Below are 27,419 nucleotides of genomic sequence, written 5' to 3'. Positions count from 1 at the left end.
AGATGCGGTCTTTCACCACATCTACTGTACAACACTTTGCAAGTTTGCTGGCTTAGGTATGTTACTTAATATCTGTTTACCTGGCTTACAAGATCTCTTGTAATCAGTATTGCATCAGTATTAGAATTTGTTATGCAACTCTGAGCCTACAGGAAAAAGGTTCCATGCAAAAGCATTCAGCGTTTAGAAGATTTATTAAAGATCTAATATTGGACATTCTGTATATACAGTTCAGTATACAGTCCTCCTGCCATTAGTATGTCACAACCAGCAATGAGGTGTGTGAATGTTTCCTATTCAGTTTTACAAAACCTACATTTGTCTGTTTCTCCCACATGTTTAGTGGACTTTGTAAATCGTGTACTTAGCCCACTATCTTGGGATATTAATATTAACCTTTAATCTCTTGGTTTGAATTTGCCTCTCCTTAACCATTCCTGAGTTTGATCCTGATCAACATGAGGTTCTTAGGTTCTTCCAAAACGTTTTTTATACTTGCAGCTATATTTATGTATTTTCCACATTTCTTGCCTTCTCATCTGGTCCTTCACCTTATATTCTTTTCTCTCTTTTTTTTTTTTTTTTTTTTTGGCACGTTCAGTTACTGCCTGACTTTTATCTACTTCTGGTTTGATTTCCATTCCTGCTTGACCCTAATATGCTTCTGCTAGATTAAGCAGAAAAGTAATCTTAGATTTGTTCTCCTTGTGTTTCAAAACTTTCACTATGTTTGGGTCTCATGAGGTCAGCAGATATGTATGGAGCCCCTCGATTACAGATCTGTACATGTTATCAGTTTCAAGGAGACCCATCCCTCTTTCGGAATGGGGAATATATAATCTTGGTATGCACTGATTTTTATAAATCATTTGGCGAGCATGAAGCATCCTTCTTGTTTTCCTGTCTAATCTATCCAAGTTGTTTTAGGGCCAGTCAGTCACTCCAAAACTAAGTTAGTACAGGGAGAGCAAATTGGTTTATAGCTTGGATTTTGTTCCTAGATGTCAACACTGTTTTCAAGATTAATACAAGTCTTCTAAAGTGGACCTTACTTAATTTTATCTGCATTTGTTCATGCTTTGTTGATCCTTCATCAGTTCCCAAATATTTATGCACTCATTGCTCAATTTTTTTATATCACATTCTTGTCCCAAACTGATGTTTTCCTGGTGCTACAGTTTTCCTGCTTTAAAGATTGCTTTTGCACATTTATCAAGACCAAATGACATTCTTGTATCCCTTGAAAAAGTTTTGATAACCTGCAGTTTTACTTTCAGTTCCTCATCTGATGAGCTATACAGTTTTAAATCATCGACAAAGAGAAGATAAGTCTTTACAGTTTGTTTTCTATGAGCCAAATTATAGCCATGGTCTAAGCTGTTAAGTGGACAGCTTAATGGGTTGAGTAAGGCAGAATAGCAGCGGTGACAGTGTCACCCTGGAATATCCCCCTTTGAATTTTTATCCATGGGGTAATAATTTGTCCTTAATCGTGGCTTAATTGCAAAGTGGTCTGCCACTGTTTCATGGTCACTGTAATGTAGTCGATCAGTGTAGGGTGTATCTTATACATTTTTAAGCACTCTCTTATCCATTAATGTGGGATACTATCAGATGCGTTTTTGTAGTCAACCCATGCCATACTTAGACTTTTCCCTTTTTACAGTTCTCCACTATGACTTTAACAACAAGTGATCATTTGCTTCATATGACTTTCTCTTTTATTGCCCTTTTGTTTTATTGCCATAAATGAGTTTTCTTCTAAATGACTCTAAACTCTGCTTCAATTCCAGTGTGTAGTTTATATGTCATCTGAAGGCAAGTTATTGGTCTGCAGTTTTTAGGGTAGCTTGCAGGTTCACTCTTAAATAGGAACATTTTTTCCTGTTAGATAGGTTGGTGTCTGTTCACTGTGTACATATAAATGGTTCTTACTCATAGCTAAGTCTTTGTCTGCACCTGGGCCTGGGGTTTTCCAATTGGAGGCTTTTCTTAACTTTGTTTCACTCTCTCTCTCTCTCTGGATGTTGCTTCATCCCATTTCATATCCTGTACCTTTAAACTTCTTATTCTTACTTTTACTACTACTATCCATGTAGCATCTTTGTTATGTTCCACAGGATCTTCATAAATACTTCTCCAAAATGTATCTATTTATTCTTTTTTGTTGGTCTTTCAATTCCTTTTACCTTGTTTCCCAGTTCTCTCAAAACTTTTTTGGGTCATCAGTAAATTGCTTATTTTTTTGCTTTTCCTTTCTATTTATCTGCATATCTTCTAAGTTTTTCCGCCTATGCTGAGATTTTTAGTTTATTTGCAATAGTGCATGATGGATCCTGGTCTGTTCTAATACTGCGCATTGCTTTTATTACGTCTATCTTTGAGTATTTTTGATCTGTTCCCTCATATATTCTTGTTAACAGTGACACTTCTTTTCTTAATTGCTTTATAGTTTTCTCTATTCAATACTTCCATGATGGTATTAGATTTCTTCCCTTCCTTTTCCTCACTACCATGTGTTCTTGTGGTAGAATTTTATCACTTATTAGTTTAGCTGCACAGTAATATATCCTGTTTACTTCTGTTGTATTGCATGGATCTCTATGGACAGCCCTAATTACTGTGTTTATTTCTTTTATCAAACTTCTCACTTTTGGGGTTTTATTGACTTTCTGCATTCTGTCTCTTTCATTGATCTTACTATGTCTGTGTATTAAATCAAGCAACTCTTCTCTTATTTTCTTCTAAACTGAGGGCACATTTTTTGTTTTCCATTTCCTGTGGGCATTCTATAGAAAGTCCTATAGCATCTTCCTGTGGCACATTCTCTTCAGTTTCATCCTGTGCCATCCATTGCTCTGTCATATGGGAACTCACTGGCCTATCACTCCTCAACTCTGACTGCATCAGTTTCCTGTTCCTTACCTTGCTGTACAGCTTCAAGTGAACGTTTATACTGATTTCCTGTGGAAGGCTCCAAAATATCTTCATATGGCACCTGACTGCTGCTTCTTCCACTGGTTTCCCCTTAATTTGCAGCAGTGTAAACTGGCCAAGTGACATGCAGGATTACTGAAAGAACTGCTGGCAAGAAGAGTGTGTGTGTACAGTCTGTGGCACTCAAAGCAGGAGTTGAGAGTCTTTTGTAAGGAAAGATTTGTGGTGGGAGATTAAACAGAAATATACTCAAAAAAGTTAGGCAGACAGTTGCTGTGCTTTCCATACATAGGGTTGCCAGCTTTCTTTGTGGCTAAAACTGGACAAAGGTCACGCCCCTCGCATCACCCATAACTCCACCCATTCCCATCCCTCCCCATCCATGCTCCACCCATTTTGTGACATCACAGTGACATCAGCGGATGGGAACACCCTCTTTTTCTGTTCCGGTTGCCTGCTTTCAGCCGATTTACTATGCTTTTCTGTAAAAAAGCATAGTAAATCAGCCAATTTAACAAACACTGAGAGTCTGTTTTCTTTTGTGAAACAGAATACTGGCATTTGTACAGCGTTTTCCTGACTACCAGAGAATTTATTTGATTTGTGGATAGTCCAGAAAAAAATGGATAGATGGCAACAGGGATGATTTCCAATTTCCCACCTATTGGTCAAAGTTATGCTTAAATAGGGCTAGGGATAAGACTCTGCTTCACATGGATCAATGGATGGGAAGCTTGTTCCAGTGCATGGACACCCTCTGAGACACATTTATGTCTCATCAACATGGCCTATTTGTCACAAGCAAAATTTAAATCCTTGGATCTAATAGTTCTTTGGCTCGCATTAAATAAGAGATCTTTTCAACAGTCATTTATTTGAAGTACCACTTTAACATGCCTAGCTTCAGTAAAATAATGCCACCACAGTCTTTTTATTAATCAGTTAGGCCTCATGTACATCCTTTTTCAGGGGCCACCAGGGAGGAATGCCTGGTTAAGTGACTTGTTCAAGGAATACAGTAAGCAAACTAGGGCTAAAATAATCAAAATCTGTACCACAAGAGCTAACATTCACAGTCTTGATCCTGTGTGCCAATTGCAAAACGATCTTTTTTATACATCACAGCTGCATGAACAGCCAACAATGTAATGACAGGACAGGCAAACCTAATTGTTATACAACTTCCCAGTCTCTCATAATGAGATGCAGTTGAGAGGTATGGTTAAACTTTATCATTTTGAGTCTTTAAAAGTCCGCATCTCAAGCTGTTCCACAATGAAAGAGTCCCGCACACAGTTGTATATATTTTTTAATTAATACCCATGTTGAACAACACTAAATTATTTCATCAATGAATATTTTGCAAAATACTTATCAACTGTCTAAACCTTTACAGTATATCCAGATTTTTGCTTCATATTTTAGATATGTTCCTCATAAAATCTGTGGTTTTCTGACACATTGGTGAGGAGCGAGTTCTCTAAATAAAGGCAGACGAGTTTCAGACATCACATTCTTCAGAAAATGCATGGTAAAACAAAACCGTTTATTCTAGCAAGTTTCTAAGAGCAGTATTCAAATTATATCCCTATTTTGGGCCTTTGTCCTCTATTAATTTTGACTTTGTGCAAATGTCTTCTGTTGAGTGGTGTGATTTGCAAGTATACACATTTTAACCATCCTGTGAGCTTCCTACTTGAAGCTGTTAAGTGGTTAGTTAATTAATGTTCTACATTTTTCTCATTTATACCACATCATGAGAGCAAGGGTGTAGTTAAGCATTCATACTCAGTTTACTCAAATAAATACACTTTTTTTTCTGAGAATCTGTTGGAAACCTCAACACTCAAAAAGCATAGAAAGCTTAGAACTGTGCCAACAAATATTTAGTGTACAAAGGTATACAAATAATGTTTGTGAGAAAGGAATACACATTTAAAAATAGCTTTTTATGGGAATAGATGGTAAAAATTGAAAATAAGGTGTCATCTTCTTCCATTTATTGGGCATAGCATTTTGAAAGTTATGTGCATTTTTAAAATGATAGGTGGGTTCAGGACAACATTAGGTTTGAGTACAAAATGTACATTTATAGCTACATCCCTGCATGAGAGGCAGTGTCCCACATTTTCGTGATGAAAGGTTGAGAGTTACAAGTCTAGCTTTAATCAGCAATTAACAGTGCACTGACAATTCACTTTTTCATTCCTGACCCTTTGAGATATAATAAAGGATCCCTTGAAACATTGTTTCATCTTAACTTCCCTATTATGGCATGTTGTATACTATGCATTATGTCTACATGTTATAACATCAAACACTTTTATGTGGCCCTCATGCTAATTGTATACACACACTCCATTATCACACAACAGTGTAGAAAGGGCAAATTCCCATTTCTCACTGTCCCACAACCTCACACACACAGATGCTGGCAATACCCAAAACTAAGGGACTTCAGTTGCTTAAGATGGCAAAAGCAATGTTTGATATTCTGAATGTTCGACCAAATGAAGTGCAACCAAAAATATATGGTATACTCCTTAAAAACACAGGGCCTAGATTTTATTATAGCAAAGTTTTAACAGCATAGCATAGTAACTGAAGATATTTTTGTTCTTTAATTCCTTTACATGAATTCTTATCAGTTCCATTATAAGTAGAAGCATGCTGTTCAAAAAACTACATTAAGAAAATTTCAAAATATTTTCATACTTGTTAGAATAAAGAAATCAATACTGCAAGCAGTAGATGAGTCATTAATGCCTCAGTCTGAATGTAAAACGAGAACACCTGTAACATATTTTCCTCTAATCGAGAATTTAAAAATAAGAAGGTATAATCTTTTTCTAGAGCTGACAAATGGATAGCATCATTAAACTGATATTATGTACCCAAGTTGTCTGAAATCTTCCCCATCATGCTTAGCCCTGAGGTCATTGCCCATACAACAAAATGGTTGGAGGAAAAAGCCACAGGATACCCTTTTTCTCAGCTACAACTCTTTCTTGGTAGAATTTTTCTGTTACACTGTGAACAGATGTTTTCATTTTCTTTCTTTCTTTCTTTATTTATTTTTAGGGGGGTCTGTTGTACTTTTTCTGTCAGAAAGCTTCAAACTGTCTTTTCTGCAACTTTAGGTCTTCTTCCTCCTCAGTGTCAAAACCACTGTATAGGAAGTGTGACTGTTTTTGTAGGGCCATATGGCATACAGTTTTCCTACAACACACCTGAGCACCTCTGCTGTATAATATGATCAAGAATATAGCTTTCAACCTATCAGTATTTTTATATAACAGTTAGGTAGTCACCGTATACTGACTTCTGGCCCATTACTGGAAGAGGGGCAGCAACTGCATTGATGATGACCATCATTTGGGGGTGGGGCAGCCTGGGTGATTGTTGAAGGACATTGAATATTGGAATGCAAAAAAAAAAAAGAAGAAAGAAGAAAAAAAAAATCACCATTGCTGGTATTCTGATCCTATATACATCACATACCAGTTAGTCCCAGCTCACATTAGCTCATAATTTTTTTGGTCTTTATGCCAGGAAGTCCAAATGTTCAGCTTTCAGTGGGCATTCATTTCCTATGAGTAGGAGGCAATTATTCATGGTGTCGACTTCCCCAAAACTACTTTCAAGCTTTACAAACTCATCAGCCTTATAAATAACTGGACAGAAGCATTCTAAGAATAGCAGGCCACCAGTTGTCCCAGCTCTGTGAGGGTGTTTACTTGTTGCAAACAAATGCAGAAGTATTGAGAATTGCATGACGACAAGGTACTTTACTCAAAGTGCACATAGACACCGACCTCAGAATCCCCCCCGAAAACGTAATTACTCTACCAAATTAGCACGGAACCGCCATAAATATCATTAGATACAGCCAGGGGGCGAACAGTTAAAATCACTTAATGCCCTTACCCCTTAGGACAGATTTTATGTGGTCAAATACTCATACAATCTCACTACTTCACCTTTCAAGGTTATGAGACCGAAGGAAAATATTCAGTTCATTAATGCGTAATATTTATGACTGAGTCTGCAGAGATTTATTTTTCAAGAATATGCAAATACCTGTCCACCCCCCCCCTCCCTTATTTTGATATAGTAAGTATTGCTTGGATCATTCAGTCTTCACTAAAACCATGTAAGTGTTGGAGAGCTGTTTGTTCCGCATTTGATGCAAGTGATATGTGCAAGATTAGGCAAGGCACCCACAGAGCAGTTGTGGAGATTAACAGTGAGAAGGTACAAGGGAACAGCTGTGCTGCAGCACAGGGACAGTGACCGTGGCACCCAGAGTGTAATTTTAGTGAGAGGGCAGCCCCGCTGCAGCTGCCCAGCTCCTCGCGCTAACTGTATGCCACCTGCAGATGTAACGACCCATCTGAGCTAAAAACAGGCAAATATCAAGTTAAATGAAGCTCCTTAAGTACTTCATCTGCACCAGACTTTGTTTACTGTGTGCAAGTGCACAGGTGTGTGATGTATGCTGACTGTAGTTTTAATAACAACATTGATTGCTTGGGTGCACCTTAGTCAGTTAAAAATAAAAAATAAAATGTGTGTGACAGTATTCATTATTCAGCAAATCGTCAGTATTTTGTTGGGGTTGCATTTGGGAGTGGGCTTGCAGATACTTTAAAACTTTGCAGGCGTGTTACAGCAAATGCGATTATCTGTCCAAGAAATGAAGCAAGAACAGGGTTCGGAAATTACCGGATGATTGAGAAATACGATACTGTACAGTGCATGTGAAATCATACAAGATTAAAAAAAACACCGGGCTTACATCATGTATGCTACTGTGTATAGCTTAAGAATTAATGCTGCAGCATTTTGTCAAACAAGAGAGAGACAAATCTTTCAACTGGGAAGGAAAGAGTCAATGCTCCTATAAACATGCTGCACTACTGTTAACAGGTAGTAACACACAGCAGTATGAGTGGAAGCACAGTGACATGAGTGCAAACGTTTGAAGAGCTCAAACTGATACAGTTAAGTGCCTAAGGTGACTAACTATCCTTGTATATACTATGATTTTCCCACGATAAAGAAAAAGATAGCTGAATAAGCTTGGAAACATTATTACAAGGGTTACGCTTGAGAACGTGGCAGTGGCACAAAACCCGGACTTCACGTGTCCGGTTTTGAATGAAATTTGTGACCGGACAATTTGTCAGAAAACCAGACAGTCCGGTGAAAAACCGGACAGCTGGCAACCCTATCCATGCACAAATGGGACAGTGAAAATAGGCTGCATTTACATTATAACAGAAAGTACCTAGGTTTTTTGCTGAGCTTCTCTGCAAAATTGAGGAACTGAGCACAGTGAAACTGCAGATCTGATTTTAAGGAACTATGATGTAGTCCCTGATTCTGTACAGGTTTTTTCAGGGATGAAACTTGAGTTAGTTTAGTTACCTTTTCTGCTGTCTTGATTAGTGTTTATGCTTGTAATAGTTCACTGAAGGTAATGCAATATAGAACAGTTTTAGTGGTTAGTCTGAGCTGAGTGCGTCAGGTAAAGTAAGATAAATGAAGTGTGTGTTTAAAAAGTGAAAACAGTACATCTCATGTCACTTTCATTCATTCCTCAACTGAGTCCCTGAGCCGACTTGGCTGCATACACTAGACTCGCACATCCAGCTGTTGAGTTCTTTCCTTTACCGACAATGCTCCACCATCCTGACATACCTCGTATCTCATTTGCTGCCACATCATTCTGATGAGGATGTTCTGCTCACAAGCTAGGAGGTTACGTAAGAATCATTATATCTTTTTTTTTTTTTTGTGATTTTATCTGTACTATCTTACTAGACACACTAAACTTCCTAGCCCCACTAAGAAACAAAAGGATAAAAACTAATGCCGCTCCATGGCTATCCAAAGAAACTAAACAAGTTATGCATCAAAGGGACAAATCCTGGAAGCTTTACCAAAATGACAAACTGCCCAAAACCCTGCTCGAATACAAAAACTTTGTAACCTTGCAAAACAACGAATCACTAAGGACAAAAAAATCCTACTGTATTAAGCTCCAGTCTAATAATAACAATAACCCCAAACAATTCTTGAAATCCGTAAACTCACTTCTCAATCCCGGCTCCAAGAATAACCCCTGTCCTGACCCAAGTGTATCTGACCTTGAATTAGGCTCCAAATTTAATTGATTTTATTTTTATTTTTTATTTAACATTTGTTGACCGGGAATGTCCGACTAGGTTCCACAGAGCCTGTTTTCAGCGGAGGCCCGGGGAGAAATGCTCCAGATGCATGCCTTTGGAATGTGGGAGGAAACCGGAGTACCCGGAGAAAACCCACGCGAACACAGGGAGAACATGCAAACTCCACACAGAAGGCACCCCAGCCGAGAATCGAACCGGTGAACCTCTTGCTGTGAGGCGACAACGTTAACCGCTGCACCACTGTGCCGCCCCGATTTATTGAAACTATTTCTGACCTGACCAAGACTTTCCCCAACAATAATCCACCTGCCCCCCCCCATTCCTCTTCATCTAACATCCCTAATAACTCTTCCCTTATGTCTCTACTAATCTCATAAAAAGACTCCTGTCCAAGACTCCTATCCAAACTTAAACCTTTCTCCGATGCTCCTGATAATATTCCCTCCTCCTTCCTAAAATGTTCTACTGATGGTATAGCACTCCCAATCAGCATCATAATCAACAGATCTATAAAGGAATCATATGTACTCAAACTCTGGCGTTCAGTCTACATTCTTTCTCTCCACAAAGGAGGCAAAAATACCAACATCTCCAACTTCTGGCCCATTGCTTTGCTCTCACCAATCTCCAAAACGTAGAAAAATATATCCACCTCCAATGTGCCTTTCCTGACCGAAAACCAACTCCTTACATCTACCCAGCATGGCTTCCGCCCAGGCCATAGCACTATAACCACTCTACTCTCTTTTTTAGAAACTGTCAACCAAGCCCAAGGTTCAGGACACTTAGTTTCCACAGTTGTTTTGGACCTTTCTAAAGCTTTCAATACTGTTTCCCATAAACACCTTATTTTTCATCTCTCAAACCTACATCTCTCACCAAATACTGTATCCTGGTTCTCTAGCTACCTGTCAGACAGATCTCAGGCAGTCAAATGTAAGAACACGACCTCCTCCTTTCTGTCTACCCCACCTCGCGTACCTCAAGGGTCCATTTTCAGACATATGCTTTTTAACATCTTTATCAATAACTTTCACTCTGCTATTCCTGATGCCAAAGTTATTCGATATGCAAACGACTCAGTGTTAGTCTGCTCTGCCTCAATCCTCCCTGAACTACTGACTAAAACCCAAACTGTTTTTCCAACTACTGAACATTGGATGCGACAAAACCACCTCTCACTAAATGCAAACAAATCTAAAATTCTACTATTCCCTCCCTCTAAGACTTTCTCTTATGACACAAATTCATTCAAAGTCCTTAGCCAAACCAGCTCTCCTATAGAAGTGGTCCATTTCGCAAAACTTCTTGGCATTACTATTGACAAACACAAAGTTTGATATCCATCATCATCATCTTCTTTCGGCTGTTCCCGTTAGGGGTCGCCACAGCAGATCACCTGTTTCCATTTCTTCCTGTCCTCTGCATCTTGCTCTGTCACACCCAACCACCTGCATGTCCTCTCTCACCACATCCATAAACCTTATCTTAGGCCTTCCTCTTTTCCTGTTACCTGGTAGCTTCATCCTTATCTTTTTCCCAATATACTCAGCATCCCTCCTCAGCACATGTCCAAACCAACGTAATCGTGCCTCTCTGGCTTTGTCTACAAACCTTCCAACCTGGGCTGACCCTCTTAATATACTTATTCCTAATCCTGTCCACCCTCGTCACACCCAGTGCAAATCTTAACATCTTTATTTCTGCCACATCCAGCTCAAACTCCTGCCTTTTTGTCAATGCCACCGTCTCCAACCCATATAACATAGCTGGTCTCACTACCCTCTTGTAGACCTTCCCTTTCACTCTTACAGGTACTCGTCTGTCACAATCACTCCTGACACTCTTCTCCACCCACTCCATCCTGCCTGTACTCTCTTCTTCACCTCTCTTCCACACTCACCGTTACTCTGAACTATTGACCCCAAGTATTTAAACGCATCCATCTTCGCCACCTCTACTCCTTGCATCCTCACCATTCCTCTATCCTCCCTCTCATTCACACACATATATTCTGTCTTAGTCCTGCTGACCTTCATTACTCTTCTCTCTAGAGCATATCTCCATCTCTCCAGGGTCTCCGCCACCTGTTCCCTACTCTCACTACAGATCACAATGTCATCTGCAAACATCATAGTCCATGGGGACTCCTGTCTGAGCTTGTCTGTCAACCTGTCCATCACCATTGCAAATAAAAAAGGGCTCAGAGCTGATCCTTGATGTAACCCCACCTCCACCTTAAACGCATCCATCACTCCCACCGCAGACCTCACCGCTGTCACACTACTCTCGTACATATCCTGTACCACTCTTACATACTTTTCTGACACTCCTGACTTCCTCATACAGTGCCACAACTCCTCTCTAGGCACCCTGTCATATGCTTTCTCTAAGTCTACAAAAACACTATGCAACTCCTTCCGACATTCTCTGTACTTCTCCATCAACACTCTCAGAGCAAAGATCGCATCTGTAGTGCTCTTTCCTGGCATGAAACCATACTGCTGATCACTAATCATCACGTCCCTTCTTAACCTTGCTTCCACTACTCTTTCCCATAACATCATGCTGTGACTGATCAATTTAATCCCTCTGTAGTTACTACAGCTCTGCACATCACCCTTATTCTTAAAAATCGGTACCAAAACACTTTTTCTCCATTCCTCAGGCATCCTCTCACTTTCCAAGATTTCATTAAACAATCTGGTTAAAAACTCCACTGCCATTTCACCTAAACACCTCCATGCTTCCACAGGTATGTCATCTGGGCCCAACAGCCTTACCATTCTTCATTCTCTTCATAGCTATCCTTACTTCCTCATTGCTAATCCACTGCACTTCATGATTCATTATCCAACCTTCTCTCCCTCTTATTCTCTTCATTCATCAACCCCTCAAAGTACTCTTTCCATCTCCTCAACACACTCTCTTCGCTTGTGAGTATGTTTCCCTCATTTTCCTTTATCACCTTTACCTGCTGCACATCTTTCCTAGCTCGGTCCCTCTGTCTAGCCAATCGGTACAGGTCCTTTTCTCCCTCCTTAGTGTCCAACCTTTCATACAACTCTTCATATGCCTTATCCTTAGCCTTCGCCACCTCTCTTTGCCATGCACCTCATCTCCTTATACTCCTGTCTACTTTCTTCATCTCTCTGACAATTCCACCACTTCTTTGCCAACCTCTTTCTCTGTATACTCTCCTGTACTTCCTCATTCCACCACCATGTCTCCTTGTCGTCCTTCCTCTGTCCAGATGTGATACCAAGCACCTTTTTAGCTGTCTCCCTTACTAGCTCTGCTGTAGTTACCCAGCTATTTGGTAACTCTTCACTGCCACCCAGTGCGTGCCTTAACTCATCCCTGAACTCCACCTCACAATTACCCTTTTTCAATTTCCACCACTTGATCCTTGGTGCTGCCCTCACACTCCTCCTTCTCTTCTTGATAACCAGCGTCATCCTACAAACCACTATCCTATGCTGTCTAACTACACTTTCTCCAGTCACCACTTTACAGTCTCCAATCTCCTTCAAACTGGCCCTCCTACATAAGATATAATCCACCTGTGTGCATCTTCCTCCACTCTTGTGTGTCACCCTATGCTCCTCCCTCTTGTTAAAATATGTATTCACCACAGCCATATCCATCCTTTTCGCAAAATCCACTACCATCTGATCTTCTGCATTCCTTTGTTTAACACCATACCTACCCATCACTTGCTCATCCCCTCTGTTCCCTTCACCAACATGCCCATTGAAATCTGCTCCAATCACCACTCTCTTACCCTTGGGTACAGTCATCACCGCTTCATCCAATTCACTCCAAAATTTTTCTTTCTCATCCATTGCACACCCAACTTGTGGAGCATACGCACTAACAACATTATAAAGAAAACCCAACAAAAGCTAGGTATGCTTTATAGGAGCAATCTCCTTTTCTCCAACTCTACTAGACCTACTCTGGCTACTACTTACCTTCTCTTATCCCTATTATATGGAGACCCTCTTCTAACTAACCTGACCCTGTACCATTACCTCTAAACTAGAAAACTGCTATAATAAGATCTCTAAATTTGCCAACAGATCTAAAAATTCCACCCATCACTGCCTTACCCTTCAGTCTCTGAACTGGCTAGAACTCTCCAATTACCTAGACTATCTCCAACTTACCACAGCACCCAGAATTGTATTTCACCCAAACAAATGTCCAGCTCTAACAAACATCCTTCACCCTACACTCATAATAGACCTCTCAGAACTGAACATCAAAACCTAATTACTATCCACAAACCTAAACAACCTGCTGGCCAACTTCTCCTCTCTTTCTCACTAGGCAAGAAATGGAATTCTCTCCCTTCCACACTAAGGACAATATCAAACTCAAAACTTCAAAACCCAGCTTTTCACTTACCTGTCCTCCAAATGGAAATGCACCTGCTTTCACCCTATCTAATTCTATCTAATAAATGCCCTGAAGAGGTTTTTCTCCTGGGTTCCTAATCTCTCTGGTACTCCAATAACGGTTTCCTACAGTTGACTCAAGCTCTCTGCAACTCCCATGGCTACTCGGTACACAATTTCAACTTTGTAAATAGCATCTTACTTCAAATGAGTACCTATAAAGTGTTTCTATCCTTACTTTAAATGATTGTATGTACAATGTTCCTACACTTCAAATGTAATGAAGGTATATTTCAAATGAATCTGTACAGTACAGCCATCAGATATATCAAAATTAACTTTGCTGATCAAGCCTGATACCGAATGTACATATTTGTAAACTGTACTTTATTCTGTAACTTTTATACTTTTGTAACCTTACTGTTTTATGGAGCTTTTCTCCCCGGGCCCCCACTAAAAACAGGCACACTTGGGTCCAATGGACTTCCCTGGTAACCAAACTGAAATAAATAAGTAAATAAATAAATTTTTTCCCTTCCTTCCTTTGCCGTTATGTGGATTCTTTATATGTTAAAACCTTTTTCTAATATTTTAATCTACTTTTCTAGTTATGCCTTTCTGCCCTTGTGAGGGTGTTCTTCAAGATATCATTGTTTGTATTCTTTCTGTTTCCTTTTTGTCTTAAAAAAAAAAAAACTCTTTCAATATGGCTGACAAGCCTACAGACTTTTAGAAATGCACTTCCTTTGAGCATAAGATCCCTAATTCTGATGCCCACAAGGAGTATATTTACTGTTTGAGCGCTGCCCTTCTAGAAGCTGACTGCTCCATTTGTTTTGGATTCAACTGCTGTGCGTTGAGTGACAGGAGAATTAAGTTGGTGTTAAAAGGCTTACTACCTTTTCTTCTGCTTCTGTTTTGGCTGGGGCTCAAACTCCATCCAACAAACTTGATAAAGGGAAGCTTAACTTGGCTCCAAAAAAAAAAGGTGTCCATGAAACGGCTCCCTGACCATTCTCCTCGCTCAGCTCCAGTTCCCGAGCCTCCATCTAAAGTTTCTAAGAAACTGGATCCAACATCAACTTCTGATACTACAACTTGAAGCACTGAATCTCCTCAGATTTGATCCCCACATTTCTCTCCGGATCTGATATCTCCTCTGCTCCGTTCACCTTTCTTACAAGAGACATCAAGGAAACCCTCCAGACCACCTTCCTCTAGTTCATCCCCTAAGTCCTCCAGGAGTTTATCTGAGCAGAGGTGGATAGGATGATGGGCAAGTTCTCAGTGCTTAGATCCATGTGGGGGTAATTCCAGCTTCAGTCAGACTTGTGAGCCTGTCCTCTTCTCAGCCTCTTGTTATATATCCTCCTGTAGTCCGACTGGTTGTTTTGAAGCCCTCTGATCCAAGATCAAGAGTGTCCTTGACAGATCCAAAGATGGAATGTTCTTCCACTACAACCATCCTGCTGAGTCCCCCAGCTCTGATCTCTTTGGAGCAGGATGACTCTAGGAGCTGTCATTGCCTCTTGGCATTGGGTATATCGGCTCTGACTCTTCCCTCGAGGCAGGGATCCATGGGGTGTCATTGAGTCTGGTGCAGGTAGCTTCAGTGCTGGTGCACCTGGCTGCTGTTTCTCCTGGATCTTCTGCCTTTGAAATAGTGTAGAGGGTTTTCTCTGTACCCAGAAAAAGAGATTGGAGAGGACTTTGTGTACCCAGAGAGAGGACATCCTTACCCTTTTCGGATCCTATTTTTCCATCACCCAGTTTAAGATCTAAGCCTCTCGTGTCTATTCCACTAGGACAGTCACCTTGTACTTGCCTTCAGATAGTCCTCATCCAGGACTTCCCACCCACTTCCATTAGCTCACCTGACCATCCCACTGATGAGGTCGTTAGGAAGAGGACGTGCAAAAGGAGACACCTAGATTCCTCTCAGCAGTCTGTCACTGAAGGCATGGACTTCTTAAGGAGATGGGTCCCCCAAGATCTCCACCTGTTGATGTCTCCTTTGGAGAGATTCTTAAACTTCTTAAACAGAGAGGTGGACGGTCTTACAAAGCCCATTCTGTAGAGGAGTTGGTGTTTCTGGAGGCTTTCAGGACTGGCCTGAATGTCTTAAGTGGTCCCTCCAGCTGATGACTTGATCAACCTTCTCATGCCAAGCTGATACAGTAGAGCCCGTACATAAGAGGCCAGATAAATTTTTAGCTCCCTTGAAAACTATGGCCATCTGGAACAAGGGAGTCTCTACAGATGGCCATGGTGGTGGCGGCAGCCACTAAGAGCTTGCAGAACAGAGCTCATCTGGCCATCCTCCTAATGGGAGTCTGGCCTTGAACAGATTTGGCAAGCTCATTTATGCCTCTGCGACTTTTGCTCTTTGGTCGCTCAATTATTTGGCACACTTCACCAGATTACTAAGGAATTTGACCAAGGAGCTTTCCACAAATCTTTCAGGGTCCATGTCTGTGGAGGACTAGAAAAAAGTTTCTTCACAACTTGCCACTCTTCACTCTTTCCAATGTGTCCATGAGGTTAATCTCTCATGCAACCATGGATACCTGTAGGGATGCTGGTTCAGGCATTGCAGTCAGGAGGCATGTCTGGATGCACCAGTGAGATTTGGTGAAGCCTTTCAAATCTTTGTTCATCAGTGCTTCTCTTGATTGATTGTCATTATTCGACCCCAAAGTTAAGGAAACGCTCTCCAGAAGTGAGCAAGATGGAAGGACCCTGTTGCCACTGGGATCCATTTTTCTACCCCTTAAGAGTTCCTTCACCAGGAATCAGAGGTGGTAAAAAGTTGTGGTTTCGCAAGTCCCAAGGGCCTCTCCAGGACTCAAAAGGAGATGGTTCTTCCCAGGCATAGAGGGAGTACTGTAATGGAAGATGCTGTCCTCTCGACAGGGGTGGTCCACAGAACCAGGGCTTCAGAGATACCTTATCTGAAAAGCCCTACCAGTGCTCCTGAAGGGTTGCCCGAGTGCTGTACTTTGGAGGCAGTCTGGCACTTATTTCTGCACCCAGAAGCCTGGTTATCCATCGCAAAAGACGGCTGGGTGCTGAAAATTATAACCATTTTTATATACCATTTTCCCAAATTCCTCCTACAAAAATAAAATTCATCCCCAATATTCCACGCAATCAGAGGGAAGCAGCAGCCTTGGAAAAAGTAAATCTGCTGAGAAAAAAGTCATCCAAGAGGTGCCCCCAAGACCAGCAAGGATCCGGAAAGTACTCCTAATTTTTTTAGTGCCAAAGAAGACGGGGGACTTGAGACCAATTCTGAATTTCAGCCAACTAAGCCAATATGTAAAGTACTCTGCTTCTGATGGTCTTGGTTCAGTCCATTTTGCCTCTACTGCAAAAGGATGATTGGATGTACTCAATAGAGCCTCAGGATGCATACTATATCAAAATGAACAGGTGCTCCAGAAGGTACCTGCACTTCTGGGAGCCAGTCATTACAAGTTCAAAGCACTGCCCTTTAGCCTCACCATAGCCCCCAGGGTGTTTAGCAAATGCATGACAGTGGTAACAGCTCACCTGAGACTGCTGGGATTCTATGCGTTTCCATATCTAGACGACCAGCTCCTAACCACCCCATCCAGGCATCTATGATCCAAGCAAGGGATTACTTGCTCCAATTATGTTACCAAGTGGGCATCACGGTCAATTACATTAAATCACAATTTATGCCTACTCAGATTCTGGAGTTCATAGGTGATGATCTATAAACTATCAACCATATAGCTTCACTTCTTCTAACAAGAGTTCGCACTGTCAAGTTACAGGTCAAGAAAGTGATGATCTATTCTTACCCTACAGCAAAGCTAGTCTTCTAAGCCTTAGTATCAGTGGCAGCAGTGATAACTCTAGTTCCATTAGCCAGATTTCATATGTGGGTCCTGCAGTGGGTTCTTTCATTGCAGTTGTCTATTCTGTGTACTTTAAGAACTCCAGTCAAAATTTCCAAAGAATATATTCTTTGGTGGATTCATTCAGGGAAAAGTTTGTCAAGGTCACCCCTTTGTTCTCCCACCACAGCCAGTAGCCGCAGTCACCAAGGACACCTCCCAAATTGGTTGGAGGTCATTTCTTTGGAAGGGCAGTCCAAGGTGCATGCCTGGTCCCCGAACAAGGCCAATTTGCACATAAGTGTCCTGTCCTATTAGTGTTGCAGGCTTTTCAAGATGTTTTCCCTTCAGGGATGATTGCAATGTAAGCAGACAACATTTCAGTAGTCTGGTATATCAACAAATCAGGGGAACCATATTTTACCCATTGTGTCAAGAGGCAGTGAGTGTGGCAATGGGCGATGTCTTCCATTCACTTTCTTAAGGCAGTGCACATACCAGAGAAAACGAACATGCTTACAGACAAACTAATCAAGTACATTTTGATGCCTCTTAATTGATCTCAAAGAAAGCCTGGTGGAAAAGATGTTTCATCGATTGGGTCAGCCATGCTGCAATCTTTTTGCTTCTCCTGTCAAGTGCAACAGGTTCTTCACCCGGTTCCACAGGAACAGTCACTCAGATGCTAAAGTCCACGATTGGCCCACTGGTCTCCTTTACGCTTACCCCCGTGTTACCCCGTATCCACAAATTTCTACAGAACATCCTGGTTCAAGAGCACAGTCATCCTAATTGGGCCCTTTTGGCCTAGTCAGGTTTGGTTCCCCTTCCTCTGGCCTCATCTTTTGTATCCACCTTGGATACTGGATCCACTTCCAGACCTATTTATCCAGTAGAGATGAAACACCTGAACATCACCAGCTTCAAGTTGACCACATGGTTTCATCAGTTCCAATGATGGCTAGACAGTTCAGGCTTTCCTCCCAAGTTGGACGTATTCTTTTATCTAAATAGAAGCTTTCCAACAGGAAAATGTATAAAAGTAAATGGAAAAGATTTTCAGTTTGAGCCTTTCAGAGACATCTGGACCCTTTCTCCTCCCCAGTCACAGCAATTCTCAACTTTTTGGCTTCCATTTTTAACAACAGAGTGAGTTATTCTACTCTTAAAGTTAATTTAGCGGCTATTTCAAATTTTCACTCTGGTGAAAATCATTCCTCCTTGGCTTCCTCGAAATTGTGCAAAGGGCCTTCCTTAATGATACCTTTTTACTTGGGCCCCCATTGAAAGATCCTACACTCCCTTGGGGTTTGACTATTCTATTACAAGCTCTTATTTTACCTATTTTTGAGCCCTTGGCTAAGATTGATCTAAGTTCTTGTCCAGGAAGACAATTTTTCTGGTCACTGTCACTTCTGGTAGAGTAGTATCTAAACTGCAAGCACGGTCTGCGAGATCTCCATACTATTTCTTCCATAAGAATAGGGTTTCATTATGCACAAACCCATCTTTTTTACCCTTAAGAATCCAACCTAAATCAAGTCATCAATTTGCCTTTTTATTTTTTTTTTTCCTGAAATTTTCACACACAGGAGAATACATGCAGCATCTTCTTGGACATGCATCGGCAGCTTAGATTTTATCTGGACAGAACCAAAGACTTCATTAAAACTTCCTCCAAGACCAAATTGGGTAAAGCAGTGTTTAAAGTGACCCTGGCTAAATGGTTGACTGGTTGTATATCCTTTGTTTATAAAGAATGAAGTTTATCCTTACCTAAGCCACCCAAAGCACACTTCACTAAGTCTTTAGCCGCATCATATACTTTCTGGTCAAGTGCATCCATAGATGTCTGTGCAACTGCCACTTGGTCCATCGCTCATCCTTTATTGCTCATTACAAGTTAGACATACTTGCCAGAAATAAGGCCACAACTGGTTCTGCTGTACTCAGCAATATCGCTCCGTGAGGACCACCCAAGTTTAATCTACCTGGGGACTCTGTCATCTCAGTTGAGGAATGAATGAAAATGGCAACATCAGATACAAAAGTTATGTACTCACCGTAATGATGCACCTGTGTTGTCCATTTTCATTCTTCATCTGCCTGCCCTCCAGCCCCCTTCCCTTTATTCCTAATAAGGCCTAAGAAGGGCTGTCCATTTGAGAATCCATCTGTTCCCTGTTTGGAGTCCATCCTTTCTGTATGCATTTGTCTTGCTTTTTTATAATGATATATGTATATGTGTTGGTGTTGAGGCAGCAGACTTGATCTGTAGTATGTCAGGATGGTGGGGCATTGATAAAGGGAGGAACTCGAGATCTGGATCCATGAGTCTAGTGTAAGCGGTCAAGTCAGATCTGAGACTTATCAGTTGAAGAATAAAGATGGACAACACAGATGCATGGTTATGATGAGTGCATAACTTTTATTTTGAACGGCTCATAGCAAAAATAACTCGAGCATAACTGTTCATCAGGCAGTGGGCTCATATAGTCTGAAAGGGGAAAATAACCTTACAACAGAAATGCTCAAAACACATTGGGCCATGGTGCTGAATATGGTTGCAGCAAAGAAGCTGTGTAAAAAAAAATTGTTTTCTTAGTTATCACTGTAGACATGCACTATAAAGATATGGGGAACACATGGTTCATAACTTTAGGGAGTAAGATCATGTGTCTTCCTACTTTAACCCATAGTCCACCATAAAATGAAAATAAACAAGACTTCCTTTTAATGGTCTTTTTGATCAAGTAGTTGGCAGTCAGTGTGGCTTCCTGTTCATGTGTGGAAGAGTGGATTCTCAGTCCTTTGCCTGTAATGGGGCATGATCATCCTGTTGTCCTGTAGTCCTTGCTATTGCAAGCCTACCATTGCTCTATTAAAGCTTGACTGAGGAGCTTTGTCCTGGCATCTGTGTTAGTTTGCAGTAAGATTCTCAAGGAAAATGATCATTAGAAGGTTTATTATAACCCTAATTGAGATTTGTCTTTCATAGTTTTTTGATCACAATGGTGGTGTTGAGGGGTGAGATGTTTTGTGTCTCTCTTCCCCACGGCTTTTCGTAAATGCAGTTCTTTCCCGTCCTAAATTTCAGGAGTTAACCAAGGTCCTTGTTAGAAGCTAGCCTCCTCTTAGGTTCCAAGGAGCTGGATAGCTCAAAATCTGTTCATTTCATTCTACTACATTCTCTCCATTCGGCTTGTAGTAGCACTCTAGATTACATCTCTTATTTGAATTAAAATTAAAGAAACACAACTGGATAACAGTAGATGAAACAGTTTACATAATTTAGAGTCTGCCATGGCCAACCAAGAATTACACTCTTAGTTTTATATGGAAAAATGCATAAATATGATTTTATAAATCTTCCCTTTTTTTTCTTGCCTCCATAACAGAGAAAAAAATTGACTGTCTCCAGTCTCACCCAACACACGCACAGACAGAGCACACTGCCAAGAAGCCTAGTCGAAGAGCTGCCTCTGAGGTTATAAGCCATATGTGTAACAAACTCAAGTCTGATGACTGTACAGTCACCCCCCCCCCCAAAGTTAGTATTGTCCACAGACCAAGAATGAGGGATGGCTGCAACATTGACCCTCAACAAGGTTCATAGATTGTGTTCACAATCAGGTATTGGAGATATTATGGGAACTGGAACTGTACTGGTTTATGCAAGCAGTATGAAACTCATTCAGGTGTCTTCCTTAAGGTACATATTCTAGTGCTAGCAACACTCCTGGGAATGGCCTGTTGGCCTCCCATTGTCATTGACAAGTGTTTGAAAGTGCTAAATCCTAGATATTTGACCTCTGTTAAGCACCATCCACACACACGTCCCCTCATGTGGGATGAATATAAATGATTAATCTGTTAATTGTTTTGTCATATGCTAATGTTTAGGGAATGGGTGACCTGTAGATTGCCATGCTGATTGTAGAACGAACATTCTCCAGCTGGGTGTTAATCTAGAGGTAATATCTACTGAAAAACTAATCCGCCACTGATATGCTGCCATGGAGCTCGGACTGAAAATAACCTAATAGTTGCCATTATTTTATGCTCACTAAGCTCTTTTGCTGTTTAGTGAGTGGTAATATAGATTTGTGTGTGTGCGTGCGCGCATGTGTGAAAGAGGGCACCATTGAGCCATTATTTTACACTCACTAAGCAGTGTTTTTGTTGTTTAGCAAGTGTAAAAACTAAATGAAAAAAAGTGTGGGTTTCTGTTTGTGTGTGTGGATGTATGCATTCTTTTGTGCATGAAAGTGAGGTGTATGTGATTGAGAGAGAGACTGAAGAGTGAAAGCAGTCGAGCACTGGCAGCAGCAGTTAAGAGGTTTACATACTTCTAGACCACTTAGCTCAAGATATCTGGGTAAAGGATAAAAAGGGGGAACAAAGTCTCAGAATAGGAAGATATTTTAAATATTGCTGTTATAAAACTCACAATGTTGCTTGAATAGTAAGATTTGTATTGGCATGTATTTTCTGAAAACACGTGTGTGTGTGTGTGTGTGTGTGTGTGTGTGTGTGTGTGTGTGTGTGTGTGTGTGTGTGTGATCGAGCGACCACTGGCAGCAGCAGTAAAGAGGTTTACATAACTCTCAACATCTTGGCTCAAGAAATCTGGATAAAGCCTGAAATAAAGGGGGAACAAAGGCTCAAAAATAGGGACAAATGTTAAATAGCAGTAGCGTTGTCGCCTCACAGTTAGACGTTGCCCGTTCGATTCTCAGTTAGAGCGTCTTCTGTGTGTTGACATGAGTGAATGGGTGTACCTTCGTTGAAGGTTGTGCGTTAGGCCCGGCAAGCCAGCACGTAAAAATCTACTGCCAATCATTAGCGGACCGGAGTTCCACTGTGGCGACACCTTACCGGGAAAAGCCGAAAGAGACAAACACACAAAATTACAAAGTAGCTTAAATAACGGCATTTGTGTTAACATGAATGTTTTGAAGAAAATAGGTTGAAAGTCAAACGTAATGTCATTATTTAGTGACTTCAGTCCCAAATGATTGGCAACAAACCACACATTTTAGGATTAAGGTACAAAAAAATTGTAGTAAATATCTGGATTTTTTTTTTAAATGTATTTTGAATGTAAAATGCTTCTTCTGACACCATTTACATATACTACAGCAACTTTGAAACCATTAGGCGGAGGTACTACTTTACATCAGAAATATATATACAATAATGCAGTAATTAAAAAAAGTAATACACAATTTTACAAGCAGCCTGTACTCTAAGCCTAATACTGCTAACCCAGGATGTGTTACTATGTAAATAATGCCCTTCCAGGGGTGGGCTTTATTTACATAGTAGCACACACCCTGTTGGGCATTATTGCTTGTTAAGGTATGTGTTTTATTCAGTGCATTTTGTTACTGGTGTTTTATGTAAAAACACCTAAATAAAATTGAACTTGATCTACATAAGTTTATCTTTGAAGTTGATGTGGCAGACTGAGGGCTCCGAAGGCCAGTATCAAGTGACTGCTTACTTACAGTATGTTACATTACTAGTGTATGCTATTTTGGTTGAAGAGCCGCTAAAGGTCCTGCCATTACTTTTGTAATAAGCAGTTTACCGAGACTCATTTGTGTCTTGTATGCAGTGTAAGTTTTGGCTGATGCAAGGGAAAAGTCTGTTTTGGAAAAAAAGTTCTGAACCACAGCTTTGCTAGTTAGCAGAATTCTATGTGCATGAAATTATTGCTGCAGAGGGACCCCTGTTGATTTTTTGTAAAAGGGGATTGCACTTGCATAAGTATCCCATCGAAATGATGATCAAGGGAGTTTGCAAGTTTATTTTATTTATATTACATTTGTTTACTGGGGATGTCCAACTGGACAAAGCTGTTCGTTTTCAGTGGAGGCCGGGGAGAAAAACTTCAGAACATTTGCTAACATACTATACACAAGATATTTACATGAGCATTGCAGTTTAGACATAAAATTAAAAGACTAGCAGGTAGTAACATATGATTGTTGTTCATACAGTATGTTAAGTACAGATAATATTGAAGATGATGTAAAGATAAGACAAGAAAGGAGAAATGAAAAAAATGCTAGCCAGGTAATCTTGAAGATTATAATTGGTTATTGGATACTGGGGAAATGTGTTGGATGTTTTTTTGGCTGTTGGGGGGAGTAACATGTTTAAACTTAAGGTAATCACTTTTTTATGGAGAGTCCCTGTATACTTATCTAAACAGTATGGAGCGTGTTTGTATGTTGATGTACGTATATCCCTCTCACAGTTTTAATGCACTTCATCAGTGCAAGTTAACATTTGACACTGACGAGCCTTTTTTTTCCCCTTGTAGCAATTTTGCATTTGGTTAGAGAGTAGTTCACCAGAGCAGACTGTGCCCTATCTGTGGAGTGACGATAAGACTCCAAGTAAGTATTGATGAATTTTGTTTAAAACTTAGTTTGCAGTTTAACATTTGATTGATATTCATCTTTCCCTCTCTAATTCCAGCTCCAATTGGACAAGCAATTTATCGTTTACTACTAATCCAAGCATTCCGCCCAGATCGCCTGATAGCGACAGCATATCTGTTTATATCCACAGTTTTGGGAGATACTTTCTTGTCTGCTATTGATCAGCCATTAGATTTGGCATGTATTGTAGATACTGAGGTAACAAAAATTTTGTTTACTCTTCCAGTAATAGTTATTTCAAACAAAACATGTTATGACAGAGTTTGAAGACCAAGTTTGACATTTATAACGGAGCAGCATACTGCAGCTATGCATACTGAAGTTTCTTTTGTAAATGCCTTGTACACTGTACTGGTAAAACTGATAAATGTAGTTAAAACTTCTTTGTCAAGCTTATTTTTAAATGTGGGTCTTGCTACTGGCACAGACGCTAGGTATGCTTTCCCACTATTAGTGTGTAAATCATTTCTTCCAAAGTTACTATTCAGTATGTTCCCAGCCCTAGAAGAAGACAGTAAACAGGTTTTTGTTTGTTTACATTAATTTTTACACTTTACCTGAAAAATGACTTGTGTATTACTCAAATATCCTTACTTTTTTAAACTTTTAGAAGTCAGTTGAACTAAATTGCTCCGCTTTTCACGTAAATCTGTTTGATGTTAGTTATCTACAAATGTAGACCACTTGAAGCTTCAACTAGATGCAAAACAAAGAATCTTTGAGGGAAACAAGTCTTTCTGTACCTTTCCTGTACTCCTATATGCGGGGCTCTGTCATGCACATTTCCTTATATACTGACAGCATGGTCACACAACTTAGGAGGTAACTGAGAAGACCAAAGAAGTCATTGCCAGGACACTAGTAGAAACTGTTTTCAGCAGTGATTCTCCTTTGAAGACTTTGATCAGCAAATTGCAGCCCAGTCCAGGTTACACAAGTATACAAGTTATACAAGTGTTCTTCCCTACCATTGCTGTTACAGTTGTAGTTGGATATTTCTATCTCTGTTTGGTGAGTGAGTGTACGGTCTACCTTCTTACCTCGTGGTATCTGTTTTACCATCGTTGGTAGCTTTATCCCTTTACGCACTACCTCTTGGTAGTTCTGGCCTACCATTGTTGGCAGCCTTTTTGCCTTCTTTCTTCTTACCCGAGTGTGTGTAGTTGTGAGACTGTTTTTCTACCTGTTATTTTTTTTAACTAGTCAACATGGCAGATAAAAGTAAAGGGGCGACTGGGTTTAAACAGTGGCCTGATTGCGGAAGAAAAATGCTCAGTTCTGATGAGCATTCATCTTGTATCTACTGCTTCAGCCCCGACGCATTAAAAAGATGATTGTGCTGTTTGTCAAGCCTCTAGTCACCAGCCCCTAGTAGAAAGGAAGAACAAACTTATTTTGAAAGGACTGATTGACATCTTTTGATGAGACTTTGTCTAGTCAGCCTCAGACTTCCAAATCTGATGCATCTTTGCCTTCGTTTTCCTCTTCCTCTAAAATCAAACCTGGAGAAAAGGAGTCTCTCTGATGTTCATCGTGCATACAGCTGCAGTCATAACAGATGGGTTATCCTGCCGTCAGGTGGGTACTCGGTCGGCCGAATTCCAAAGTCTAGGTCCGGCGCCTGTTATCGTCGCTTCTTCCCTGACGTAAGTGCGGCAGGGGTATAAAAGAGGCAGCAGATGCCATTTTCTCCAGTCTTTCTTGCCGCGCCGTGCCCGAAGCAGAAGCAGTTCGCAAGTGCCGGTTGGCCAGCTCCTGAGATTTATGAAAGTATTTCAGCCGAAGTCTTCTTGAAAGCTAAGTACCCCGTTGGGGAAACTTTTCTTGCCTCAGACCAATGTCAGACAAAGTTAATAATTGCATTTCATGTGGGAAGCAAATACTGCATAAGGATTTCCACTCTTACTGTATACCTTGCTTAGGCCCAGACCACGACGTCTCGGCCTGCCGTTTTTGTGCTAGATTCAACAAACGCACTATTAAGCGGCGGGCAGAATTTGCCCTTCACTTTTTTGGCAAAAAATTTAATTATATTATGTCGTCGGATACTCCGACTCCAGTTTTGAGCAAAAAATGCAAAGATAAGGACCGACATAGAGGTCCACACCACCTACTGATACCACACTAAGTCCGACTACCGGTTCTCCGGTACTCAGCAAGGCGCCTACGTAGCCCCTGAGTACCCATGATAATGCATTACCGGTGTCTTCAGTACCCGAGGTCGCTGGTTCCTCGGCCCCCATTCCTACTACAGATACCGACGCCACTCCTGGCGGGGAAACTCAGAATTTAGACAGGCCTGCCATTTCTCAAGGGGTCTTCAGGCCTTCCTCCTTCTTTATTAAAGCCTTCACTAAATCTAGAACAGCCATGAAAACCAAAAAACAGGTTCCTCAGACACCCTCTCAAGGCACCTTGCCTAAAAAACAGATGCTTAAAATGGCTGAGGATTTGATTACTCTTATCAGGAGTTCTCAACCCCCCTCTGACAAAAGGCCCAGATTAGAGGAAGACTACCCTTCCTCAGATCAAGCTTCTATTACCTCAGAACTATCCGAGGACCAGGATTGTGCCTATTCTCCATTCGAAGACTCTGATGCAGAGGAAAAAAGACAACTGCCAGTATATCCAAGCGTTTATTCCACTTGCTTCTCTCTCTCTAGCGCCTCGGCTTCAAAGTTTGAAGCCGAGGCGCTAGAGAGAGAGAAGCAAGTGGAATAAACGCTTGGATATACTGGCAGTTGTCTTTTTTCCTATTGGATTTATATTCTTTCTTCTTGGTGCTTGTGTTGTTTTTTATCTGATGCAGAGGAGTCTAGTCCCTCGGTCTCCCCCCCCTGAGGACTTGTTTGGGGAAACCCTGCATACATTGAGGGAACACTTTCACTGGGAAGGCCAAGATTACTCAGATTCCAAGAAAAGGCACAGGGAATTTCTTCTGCTCCCCCAGCAATAGGCCTCTGGCTCTCCCTCCTGTTTTAGATATATTGGATGATGTGTACACAGAAGCCAGCCTTAATCCTGATTCTTTGCTTCCAGCTCCTGTTAAACCAGACAAGTATTACTGGGTTCCTGATTCTCACCAGTTCCTATATAAAAGCCATACTGCTGACCCAGAAACTATTTCACAGGGTCCCAAGGGAATTAAGGCCTCTACTGCTAAAAACCCATTACCTTCAGAGAGAGATTCCAGATTTTTAGAAAGGTGGGGGGAAAATGTGTACACCTCAGCTACTTTAACCATGAGGGCATTAAACTGTCAGTTCCGTATGTTAAACTATCAACAGTTTTTGATATCTCAGCTGAAAAGCAAGATGACACAACCAGAACAACCAGATTTAAAAGAGTTGCAGGATTTGTTGCATGGTGCAGAGCAAGTGGGTAAACATACCTTGCAGTGTGGTTTTGATGCTTTAGAGACCTCATGTAGAGCTGCTGATGTTCATAGTGTTTCACTGTTGCAGTCATGACTGTAGGGTTCTCCCCTGCCGGCAGGCAGCCCTCGGTCGGCCAGAATCCTAAAGTCTGGGTCCGGCGTCGGCTGTTCAACCATGCTCCCTGACGTCAGAGTGC

General features: G+C 40.9%; 1 protein-coding gene across 1 annotated transcript in view; it reads left to right on the top strand.

The window, feature by feature from the left end:
- DYNC1H1 (dynein cytoplasmic 1 heavy chain 1) overlaps positions 1 to 27,419 on the top strand; it is a 3,754,902-nt gene that overhangs the window by 3,227,366 nt on the left and 500,117 nt on the right. Inside the window, exons 76-77 of the mRNA XM_044073590.1 lie at positions 23,726 to 23,801; positions 23,884 to 24,044. Of these exons, the coding sequence (XP_043929525.1) occupies positions 23,726 to 23,801; positions 23,884 to 24,044 (237 nt within the window). The remainder of the gene's footprint in view (positions 1 to 23,725; positions 23,802 to 23,883; positions 24,045 to 27,419) is intronic.

The sequence above is a fragment of the Protopterus annectens genome, chromosome 6.part0, assembly GCF_019279795.1.
Source record: "Protopterus annectens isolate FY-2018-M chromosome 6.part0, PAN1.0, whole genome shotgun sequence".
Lineage (NCBI taxonomy): Eukaryota > Metazoa > Chordata > Ceratodontiformes > Protopteridae > Protopterus > Protopterus annectens.
This window is presented reverse-complemented; position numbering and strand designations above follow the sequence as displayed.